General features: G+C 40.2%; 1 protein-coding gene across 1 annotated transcript; it reads left to right on the top strand.

Moving 5' to 3' along the window:
- Positions 1-6983: 6983 nt before the first annotated feature.
- On the top strand, positions 6984-12179 carry LOC311056982 (scavenger receptor cysteine-rich type 1 protein M130-like). Its single transcript, XM_084073850.1, has 11 exons — positions 6984-7005; positions 7102-7401; positions 7763-8065; positions 8168-8485; positions 9169-9471; positions 9566-9883; positions 10229-10531; positions 10624-10923; positions 11148-11468; positions 11626-11720; positions 11834-12179. Exons 1-11 carry the CDS (start codon positions 6990-6992, stop codon positions 11921-11923), a joined length of 2667 nt encoding a protein of 888 aa, XP_083929976.1. The 5' UTR covers positions 6984-6989; the 3' UTR covers positions 11924-12179.
- The last annotated feature ends 215 nt before the right edge of the window (positions 12180-12394 follow it).

A 12394-nucleotide genomic window follows, 5' to 3' on the forward strand; every position in this document is an offset into this window, starting at 1 on the left:
GACTATTGTCCATAATAATTAAGACTGTGATGCGAATAATCTGTTATATGATACGATTACTTTATTCCTTGCAACGAATATATCCAACGCTGCACTGTTGCTGACACTGTGATTTTCCGCCCAGTCGGTCAGTACTATGATGGAATATTGATGACATCAGGGATCTCCATATATGGGCATAAAAGGAACACAGACAGACAGACAGACAGACTCACACTTAGACAGACACAGACTTGTGGATTTATAGATATCCGTTGTACCTGTTGTCAGAGTACTTAAGCAAATATGTAATAGAAAGTTGATTTTGTCCTTGCCAAGTACAAGATGTGACACGTGAGCTATTTTTGAAAATATATGGAAAGCTTGTGAAATAAATAAATAAATGTAAATGCTGTACTGAAAAATGTACATCAAACACATGTAGGTCTATTACAAAAATAATGTGTGGTGTTCACAAAATCCCAAGGTTCACCTTGTCTTGTTTCATGGCACACCATTTTAGAACCACTGGGATAGACAATGAGAAAAGGAGATGCAATTGATAATTTAGTGCACTCTATTAATGGAAAGAAAAAAATATCAAAATCAAAACATGATGTGCCAGAAAGGCCCCCCCCCAAAAAAAAACAGGCTTGTCAAGTATTATAGTGCACTTTGCTTAGCGCAAACAAACAAATTGGCGGGAGCATCAGTAAGGACCCAAGGGAGTGCTGTGTCCCCCGTTGAGTAGTTTGTATATCCAACCAATATGACCATATATTTGATATATATGGCCATTCCAATCAATTTATGGGCATATACTGATGACATCAGGGATCTCCATATGGCACCTTATGGTGTTTTGCACTATTTTGAAGTGAAATCCTAGTTGTTCCTTTCATTCAGGATGAAAGTGATGACAGAATGACAAATGTGTCATGAAGGACCTTCGCAGAGGGTGTTGCAACCTCTGGAAAAATGCATCCACTTCCTTGTTTGTTTACATTTTGTAGCAAACACTATCGAGGAGTTACAGTCCCAAAAATGCTTAAAAAAGTTGTGAGACATGTGTGTCGTTCAAAGCATAAATTGAAATTAGTAAATGGAACTAGTATTTGACTGACAGACTGACTGATTCTCCATGCTCGTGCCTTGTGTCAGTGTCACGCATGCAGTTAACGGTCGATGTGTACCCTTATCTCACTCCATCTCTCTAAGAGAGATATAGAACTCTGTGGCTGCTAGCTGAGGTCAAATTGATCATCAAGTCACGTCAACACTCACTAAAAACATCAACATCGAAAACCAACAGTGGTAAGACTCTTACCATTAGAGCCACAGCATAGCAGGAAACACTCTGGTAAAATGCAAGCATGCAACATGAACACAACACCATGAAAAGCTAAACTATTTATGACATGTAAACAACATGTTAACACAAATTCTATCCACTTCAACCTATATTATTTCGCCTCCTTTTTTTTATACCTCCAAACGAAATCTCTTTGCCAAAAATGGCTGATCTGCAAGCTTCTAAAGACGTCATGTTGCAGCGTATTGTGAGCTTCTAGATATGCTATTTTCTCCAAATGTTTGCCGATAATGACGTGGCCAGAATAGGGATTCATATGTTGTTCTGGATTGAGCTAGTTTTACAGTACATAAGGCTTAAAATGTATAACATACAGATTTTTTTTTTTTTTAATCTTTTACAAGCATTATACTGTATCGAACACAATTTCTGTTTAATTGTGGACAGCACTGAAACTTTTGTGTTGAAATTAGACAAGTAAACATTTTTTTAACATGGGCATCAATGGGAAATTGGGACATCACCTACAGTATTTTTAAATTTTTCAATACTCTCCACCACTGGGATTTCTTAGGACTGTTGATATGTTATAAGTAACATATTTATGAGACTAAAACAGTTGAAATGGTTTCTGTTGCAATTTTCATTTTTCATTTTTTATAATGCCTATAATATAGGCATTATAAAAAGTACGGTAATACAAATATAGGCCCTATACTATTGCCAACACGTAGCGATGCTGATGTGCCAACACGACGTGTTATGAGCTTGACATACAAGCTATCTTCGCTATGTTTGAAAATCTGTGTAAAACTTATACTAAAAAATAGTCCTCATAGACAGAAATGCAGGTGACAGGAAGCACTCAGCCATGTATGTGAAGGTCTATAAGGATTGACAAATCCATTGATAAACACAAGCCATGTCCACCGTTTTTAACTTGGCGTCCCTATTTTGGCCAAGTCATTACATGCGAAAATGTTCAAAAGTGTTCCAAAACTTTCAGAAATGTTCAAAGATTTTTGAAAATTGTGAAAACAGCTGATCTACAAGCTCACAACGCATCGCAATATGACACGTGAGCTTGTATATCGGCTATGTTAGCTATTCATCATACGATGTATGATGAATGTATGTTGTGTGTTTTTAGATGTTCTAATCTGCTGGAACCCAAATTGCCCATTTTTGGACAAATGAACTTGACCTTGACGAAGTATTTACAATAGTGCAGGGCTTAGATGGTTTATCAACATTTGTGTTGATTTATGTGGCGTAGACTTTAAAGTGGAATGAATTAGCAGAACCTGACTGACTCCCCATGGAGTCCATGCGCATGCATTGTGTCACGCATGCTGTTTATAAGCATCAACGGTCGATTTTGCTCCGTATCTCGCTCCATCTCTTGGCAGAGTAAAGGGCGGATCACACTCCCTCTCTAGGTTCTATAGAACTCTGTGACTGCAGCTGATGAGGTCACATTGAGTCAATTGACCATCAGGTCACGTCAACACTCACTGGAAACATAGAAAAACAAACAGTGGAAAGACTTACCATTAAGTCTGACACTCATTTTAGAGATTATAATTGGTATCACAAAACTGTTTATATTTCATAATTTGAAGTAGAGTTTATTGTGTAGTGTTACATTTTCCATTTCAGACTAGATCTTAATGATAACAGCTTCCTGTCACCTGCCAGTAAGAAAACTCTGACGCATGTGTTGCAAACCACATCCTGATGAAAAGATAAAAGAGAGCTGATGGGTCAAAAATCGAAATAGAAGATAGCACGTCTTGTTAAGTGAAGGTCCAGTTCAGACTAAAGTGTGACTGAATCAGCTAAGATATGTTTCAAGTAGTGATGCTCTTCGCCTTGTTCTGGGGCTCAGGTAGGACTCTGTTTTAATGATGGTTGACTGATGTCACATGCTTTTTTAATTAGCAGATTTAGGCACCACATTATGAATGGCTCTTTGCAGATATTTACAGATCTTTTCATATGGGTTGAAATGGAGAGGATAAAGCTCTTCTACTTTACGATGCTTGATAAATATTATATGCATTAGTGTCACATACAACATATTAGGGATTTTAGCAATATAATTAACGTAGCTCTATATTGACGGAAAATTTGATCTCCTGTATTACTGACAATAAAGCACTTCATTCATGGTAAAATATTATTTTGAATTGTAATAGTCATTTTTATTAAATGATTAATAATCATATTAAACAAAATGTCAAGTCATAATGTGAGGACCCCCTCGAAAACGAGATGCTGCATCTCAAGGGGCTTAAATTCCAAATAAATAAATACATGTAAAGACACACAAAAAAATGTTGAAATATACTGATGATGTACAGGCCATATCCTTACTTTTTCCTCCTTTTTTATTCATGAATTTTTAGTTTTTAGTTTTTGAAATATTTTGCCCTAAATGTCTAAAAGAGGGACTCCAGCTAGAAAGTGATTAAAGAGCTTCGACATCGGTGTGGAAAGTCAATTATGGCTACAAAATCTGTCTATTTGTACACTGAATAACAATATAATACAGGGCATCTCCAATGTGTATGGCCAGGGGTGTAGTGGAGGGGGGAGCACAGGGGACTGGCGCTCCCTCACTTCTAACAATACACGATTGGGGAGACCGAGGCCTTTCGTTTTTCTTCATAATTAATAACATTAGGACAGTGAAGATATTTTGTTGTTGGACAACTTTATATCACGTGTTCCACAGCCAAATGAGTCTGAGGGATAATGTTCATACATTTATCAGAGGTGAAAGTCATTGTGTGGCCCAAATGACAACTAATCTGTTGGTTAGGTTTACAACAAACTGTTAAATGTCAGCAAACAGGAGAACAAAGGGCATATTCATCTTCTATTAGCATCTTCTACTCTGTTACGGATCAATCAGCAATTGATGAGGCAATAGGAGTCGGAGACAGTATTGTAAGTGGTGATAGTTAAGTATAATGTACATGATATCATGGGGAGAAGTACAATGTGGTGCTCATTTATTACTCGGATTTTTCTCCTCAGCTCTGCAGGTTAAAGCAATGCACAATATTACAGGTAAAAAAAAGATGAAAGCTTTTATTTATTTATTCATTGTATTTTTTTTCCTGATGTTTTTGTAATGTATTTTTCTGTTTTTGGTTGTCATATTGTTATTATGTATGTGTATGATTTCTATATGATTGAAAATGCCAATGCCGATTGAAAATGCCAATAGATATATTGTTTAAAAAAAAGATTAAAGTAGAAAATGTTATCACACACTATATTAAAAGAAAATAGCATAGTCTGTAAAACAATCCGCTATTTTCACCACACAACACTACCGTGGGGCAAAATAGGTGGTTAAATTGTATCTCTCTCTCTCTCTCTCTGCCCCCCCCCCCCCCCCCCCCTCTCTCTCTCCGCTCCAGAGTTTGTTAGGTTGGTGAATGGGAGTAGTTTGTGTTCAGGCAGAGTGGTGGTGAAGTCTAATCAGTCGTGGGTCTCAGTAAATAAAGATGACTTTGACCAGCGGGATGCAGAGGTGGTCTGTAGGGAGCTTGGCTGTGGGGCTCCTACAGACATCCAGGGGGCGCTCTATGGAGAAGCGGATGCTCCAATGTGGACCGAGGAGTTCCAGTGTGAAGGCAATGAGTCTGCTCTCCTGAATTGTACAACCAACACAACAAGAAACACCTCCTCCCCTGACAAGGTTGTTGAGCTCACCTGCTCAGGTAAATAACATGTGTAGAAACATCTCCAATATGTACAACCAGGGTGCAGTGGAGTGGAGGGGGGCGGGGCACAGGGGCCTGGTGCTCCCTCACTTCTAATAATACACGATTAGGGGAGACCAGGGTCTTTCCTTTTTCTTCATAATTCACAGACTACTTCTACACACCAGTCATCTTTTGATTTAAGAAATATACATCATTCCATAAATGTTCAGGTAATCTATAACAGCCTTGCCAGGCTAGCTCTTCTAAACGATTTATCTACAAGCTCACAGCTTGTAGATGTGAGCTTGTTCTGCTATTTTTGGTGTGCGACATGGTCACAACCAAGTATAAATCAGGAATAGATTTTTTTAAAGCATATGGACACATCTCCAGGAGGGCACACCGCAGGGACAGAGTCATTTCCTCTGTGATACAGTATGTTAAATGAATACTCAAAAAGTGTTCCACTCATGGCAAACATTTTGGTGTGAATCATGTATAGGTACTTTGTAGTACCTGTTAATTCCACTGCTTGCAGATCAGGGGGGTGAACTTTACTGTACGTGCCCTAGAAAGTGTTATCTAAATATTTTGAATAGACCAGGCCTTAACGTAAGGTTCAGATTTTAATAAGTTTATTTTGCTTAATTTCATGAGCATTTGATTTATGCGGCAGTGTTTTACTATTTTAAATAGGCCATTTGTTTGCAGTATTTGCTTTGCCTCTAGTATCTAGTTATTTTTCTAATATATTTGGAGCATTCTGATTATAGACATTTTGATTGTCTATAGTAAAGTATCATGCCCTGACATGCAATGCATTAGTATTATTAATACAGCTTGTACCACTACTTACCAAATAATACAATGAAATAACCTGGAAACTTTTTGTATGCCTGTCTACCTAATTTATTAATGCTGGAGTCCATCAGTGTCGCTGTTACAATAATATTGCTCGTACCTCTTGCTTCATATCATGTATGCACCTGAGCGTGCACGTGCGTGCACGAATGCATGCACGTCATAGGGTGTTCTCTCCCACTTCTAAATAACACTGCAACCCTGGCGTGGAGTAACCACCTACACACACACACCCGCGCTCACGCACATCCACATGCACATGCACATGCACATGCACATGCACATGCACATGCACATGCACATGCACATGCACATGCACATGCACATGCACATGCACATGCACACAACGTGATTCACAAATACCTTTTTGAATCACTTTACAAAAGTGAATATATGCACGCACATACGCATGCCTCTTTTTTAGTGTTAGTACTGGACTATTTTTTTGTGTTCTTTCTTTTTGTGTTGGTAATGGACTGTATTGACAGTTTTGTGTTTGTAATGTTGGAGACATTTTGAAACTACAGGAAGATTAGTCACTTATAGCTTCAGTCAACACCCTACACATTGTATTGGATATGTATGGTGCATGAGAAACTAAGATGAACTCAGTTCACCACATAAAGTGTCAGCTACACCACAGTGAGTAGCAGTTCTACTACAGAGGGAAGGTGAAAGGGCGTTGGGTTGTTTTTTATTAATGCCCAAACATGAACTGTAAATCTAATAATACAATCTAAACAATACTCTATGTCTAATAACATTAGGACAGTGAAGATATTTTGTTATTGGACAATTTGATATCAGGTGTTCCACTGCGAAATGAGTCTGAAGGATAATGTTCATACATTTATTAGTGGTGAAAGTCATTTTGTGGCCCAAATGACAACTAATCTGTTGGTTTACAACAAACATATACCTTTTATTTTCCTGTGTTTTGATATAAATCATACGTTTCATCATTCACCATTCACTCATTCTAACCCGTTGAATGCCAAATAAATACCAGCAAACAGGAGAACAAAGGGCATATTCATTTTCTATTGGCATCTTCTACTCTGTTACAGTGGCGCTAATTTATTTTCTGATTTTTTTCCTCAGCTCTTCACGTTAAAGCAATGCACAACATTACAGGTAAACAAGGATGAAAGAAGAACATTTGATTATAGATTAGAATCTTGAAGGTCTTTTTGTTAAATAATACTTAAATAATACTTCCTTTCTGTACAGAATCTGAGGATGTCAGGTTGGTAGGAGGGACCAGTAACTGTACTGGTATACTGGAGATTAACCGCCGCGGTGAATGGAGACCAGCCGTTTTTCTGTCTTACTGGAACATGTACTCATCAGCTGTAGTGTGTAGACAGCTGGACTGCGGCTCTGCTGTTTCAACAGAAATTCATTTTAATTCTACATATCAAGATGGATGGATGATTACGTCTCACTGTGTTGGGTCTGAGTCTTCACTGAGAGAGTGTGGAACAACAGAGCCCTTGAAATCCAATAGCACAATGAAGGTGGTCTGTTCAGGTAAACAACGTCTTCATCAATGAGGGTAATATTTACATATCTCTTAATCACTTTCAACCTGGCATCCCTATTTTGATGACAATTTTCAAACATTTTGGTAAAAAAAGGAAAAAAAATGAATAGAAAAAAGAAAATAGCATAGTCTCTATAACAAATGTGTACACAAAATGTGTGTTTTCATCACACAACACTGCCGTAGGAATAGTGGTTAAATCATCTATCTCTCTCTCTCTCTCTCTCTCTCTCTCTCTCTCTCTCTCTCTCTCTCTCTCTCTCTCTCTCTCTCTCTCTCTCTCTCTCACTCTCTCTCTCACTCTCTCACTGTCTCACCCCCCCCCCCCCCCCCCCTCTCTCTCTCCAGAGTCTGTGAGGTTGGTGAATGGGACTTGTTTGTGTTCAGGCAGAGTGGAGGTGAAGTCTAATCAGTCGTGGGTCTCAGTATATAAAGATGACTTTGGCCAGCAGGATGCACAGGTGGTCTGTAGGGAGCTTGGCTGTGGGGCTCCTTCAGAGGTCCAGGGGGCGCTCTACGGAGAAGTGGATGCTCCAATGTGGACCAAGTCGTTCCAGTGTGAAGGCAACGAGTCTGTTCTGAAGGATTGTTCAACCAACTCAACTAGAAACACATCCTCACCTGACAAGGCTGTTGGACTCACCTGCTCGGGTATAAAAGACAAACTACACTTTTGTTTTTGAGCATTATTTTATGTTGAAAGTATATTATTTTTTGTTTTATTTGCCTGCTTTCTGTCTTGTCTCTGTACAGTGTCTGGTGATGTCAGGTTGATGGGAGGAACCAGCAACTGTTCTGGCACACTGGAGATGAAACACCAGGAAGAGTGGAGACCAGTGTTTGGTTGGTCTGACTGGAACCTGCAGTCATCATCTGTAGTGTGTAGACAGCTTGACTGTGGCTCTGCTGTTTCAACAGAAATTAGTTCTGGTTCTGAGTATCAACTTGTATGGTGGTTTACACCTTACTGTGTTGGATCTGAGTCTTCACTGCAGGAGTGTGTCATAATGGAGAGTTATAATTTCACAGAGATGTGCCTGGAAAGAGGCATACTGAAAATGAACTGTTCAGGTAACACAAACAATGACTTCAACATTGACAGCGATCTTTACAGTATGTTTTATTTGAAATGTCTGTCTGTCTGTCTGTCTGTCCGTGCATCCATCTCTCTCTCTCTCTCCCTGCCCCCCCTTTCTCTTTCCTCTCTCTCTTCTCTTTCTCTCTCTCTCTCTCTCTGTCTCTCTCTGTCCCTCTCTCTCTCTCTCTGTGTGTATGTGTGTGTGTGTGTGTGTGTGTGTGTGTGTGTGTGTGTGTGTGTGTGTGTGTGTGTGTGTGCGCGTGCACATGCGTGCGTGCGTGCGATAGCATATCTTGTGGTGTCTGTTATATCCTGTGGCAGGACTATTGATGATGATGATGATTATGATGACTAGCATCATTGGAAGCCGGGCAGCTCTGCTGCTTGTTCTTCATGTATTTCTCATTCTTCTTCTTCTTCAGGAAATCTGCCTTCCCATGCATGAAAGAAAAAACATTGCACATAGGTCCAGTCCTAAGCCACTTCAAGTGGCATTGTGGGCTAATTCCTGATAGTGGCACTACAGCAACCATCTAAAATCTAAAGCTCTCTCTCTCTCTCTCTCTCTCTCTCTCTCTCTCTCTCTCTCTCTCTCTCTCTCTCTCTCTCTCTCTCTCTCTCTCTCTCTCTCTCTCTCTCTCTCTCTGTCTCTCTCTCTCCCTCTCTCTGTCGTCAGAGTCTGTGAGGCTGGTGAATGGGACCAGTTTGTGTTCAGGCAGAGTGGAGGTGAAGTCCAATCAGTCGTGGGACTCAGTATATAAAGATGACTTTAACCAGCTGGATGCAGAGGTGGTCTGTAGGGAGCTTGACTGTGGGGCTCCTTCTGACGTCCAGGTGGCTCTCTATAGAGAAGTGGATGCTCCATTGTGGACCGATGAATTCCAGTGCGAAGGCAATGAGTCTGCTCGCCTGGACTGTTCAACCAACTCAACTAGAAACATATCCTCATCTGACAAGGCTGTTGGACTCACCTGCTCAGGTAAAAGACAAACTACACTTTTGTTTTGGAGCATTATTTTGTGTTTAAAGTAAGATCACTTTTTTTCACTGCCTCCAATCTTGTCTCTGTACAGTGCCTGGTGATGTCAGGTTGGTGGGAGGGACCACTAACTGTACTGGTACACTGGAGATGAACCACCAGGGAGAGTGGAGACCAGTGGTTGCTTGGTCTGACTGGAACCTGAAGTCATCATCTGTAGTGTGTAGACAGCTGGGCTGTGGCTCTGTTGTTTCAACAGAAAGGAGTTCCGGTTCTATGGATAAACCTGTATGGTGGATGTCATCGTACTGTGTTGGATCTGAGTCTTCACTGGGGGAGTGTGTCATAATAGAGAAATATAGTTTCATATGGACTCGCTGGAATACAGGCACACTGAATGTGAGCTGTTCAGGTAATGCAAACAATCTGTGTGTGTGTGTGTGTGTGTGTGTGTGTGTGTGTGTGTGTGTGTGTGTGTGTGTGTGTGTGTGTGTGTGTGTGTGTGTGTGTGTGTGTGTGGACTGATGATGATGATGTTTTATCTTATTCCTCCTTACTTAATAAATTATGAATTTGTTTGCAGAGTTATCTATCATATTTGTCTTTCTGAGTGTTCAGTGGTACTGTAAAATTACTTTGATGTGTTTAGATTTGAGAGTAATTCAAGTATCCTCTCTCTCTCTCTCTCTCTCTCTCTCTCTCTCTCTCTCTCTCTCTCTCTCTCTCTCTCTCTCTCTCTCTCCCTCCCTCCCCCCAGAGTTTGTGAGGTTGGTGAATGGAACCACTTTTTGTTCAGGCAGAGTGGAGGTGCAGTCTAATAATTCGTGGGCCTCAGTGTATGAAGATGACTTTGACCAGCAGGATGCAGAGGTGGTCTGTAGGGAGCTTGGCTGTGGCACTTTTCCAGTTCTGCATGGGGCGCTCTATGAAGAAATGAAGGCTCAAATGTGGACGGAAGAGTTCCAGTGTGAAGGCAACGAGTCCGTTCTCCAGGACTGTTCAACCAACTCAACTAGAAACACCTCCTCACCTGACAAGACTGTTGGACTCACCTGCTCAGGTAAAACACAAGCTACACTTTTGGTTTGGATTATAATTTCATAATGAAAGTTATATTAACATTTTACTGCTTACTGTATTGTCTCTTTACAGTATCCAGTGATGTCAGGTTGGTGGAAGGAACCAGTAAGTGTATTGGTTTACTGGAGATTAGACACCAGGGAGAGTGGAGCCCTGTGAATTGTGGGTCTGACTGGAACCAGAAGTCATCATCTGTTGTATGTAGACAGTTGGACTGTGGCTCTGGTGTTTCAACAGAAAGTTCTGCTTCTACAAATAAAACTGTATGGTGGATTACATCCTCCTGTGTTGGGTCTGAATCTTCACTGAGGGAGTGTATAATGAAGGAGATGATGATTAATTCTACTGACAGACTGATGGTGATATGTTCAGGTACGGTAACAATGACTTGTGTGGAACAGATACTCATATTATTCTGATACTCTGTGAACAGATACTATTCTGATACTCATGGAACAGATACTCGTATTCTAATACTCTGGGAATAGATGCTTGTGTTCTTATACTAGTCTATATGGTGTCACGGTTTCCTCAGTCTAAGACCAGAATGCAATGGTGAAGTAGTCTGTGATTGTACACTGTCTGTCTTGTTACAGATCTGCTCTTTAAGCCAAACATCACCTTCTCCATGAACGGGGTTTCCGAGGGCCAGCAGAAGGGGCTGCAGGTGTTCGAGGGCTCCAACATCACCATCACCTGCTCCATCCAGCCACAGTACCCAGGAGGCTACTTCCACCTCACCACTGGATCCAACACAACACACAACTACACCTTGCCAGCTGTCAATTACTCTGCCAGCTTCCAGTTTCCTGCAGTAAACCACACTCACCAAGGGACCTACAGCTGCGTTTATCACATCTATGTTTTTTCACATAACTTCTCCTCTGAGAGTGAGTTTCTCCCTCTCACTGTCACAGGTAACATGAATGAAAGGGACTTTTTGAGTCATAATAATATGAAGCAACAGAAGACTTAAAAAATTACATGCATTCAGTAATTGAATTATATTTAAAAATATATGTTCTTATTAAAGAGCAGCTCCTTTGGTGATGTTCCAACATATTTCTCTCACAGCTTCTCATCAGACATCTAACATCATCAGAGTTACAGTCGCACTGCTGGTGCTGCTGTTGTTGCTGTTATTCCGAATCCTCAATCATCTCTGGAAGGTATTGTGTAGATATTCAATGAAAGACTGCAATTTAAATGAAGTAATTATACAGTTTTTATTTAATATAGCAGATCCAGTAAGTTAACGCTGGGTGCTGCTGTGTTTCTCCAGGGCGCCAGAAGGCAGAGGGCAGGAGTGGAGGACACTGAGATGGATTATTATGACGTTGTTGGTTTCGGTGCTGACAGCCAGACGGGTTGAAAGGGCAGAAGTCTAATAAACAGAGCTGTAACTCACCACACCGAAAATAGCCGATCTACATGCTCACATCACGTTCTTCTAGCGCAATGGGTATTTTTGTTGCACGACAACCGCGTGCAACTAAGTATAAATCATGTCACATTATTATGAACATTAATTATTATTATTATCTATGAGGTACTGTATATAATAGCAGTTTAGCAGCTCTAGTTTGTATTTTCTTACTTGCATTTTGTTACTTATCCCTGTTGTTGAACACCTGTAAATACATTTTGAGTGACTTTGCTGTTTTGAACTTGAAGTGAAAGTTGGTATGGTTGGTCACATGGACCTGTACAGTTGCATTTTTAATGCATTGTAAAATAATGTTTTATTCATTATTTCTATCTATCTTTGTACCTTCAGAAAAAAAAAATAAAGATGAACATCCTCCAGGAAAAAGTGTTCTCTCTCCTAGATGTTTTGTCTTTG

Source organism: Gymnoscopelus microlampas, assembly GCF_963454915.1.
Source record: "Gymnoscopelus microlampas genome assembly, chromosome: 12".
NCBI classification, from domain to species: domain Eukaryota; kingdom Metazoa; phylum Chordata; class Actinopteri; order Myctophiformes; family Myctophidae; genus Gymnoscopelus; species Gymnoscopelus microlampas.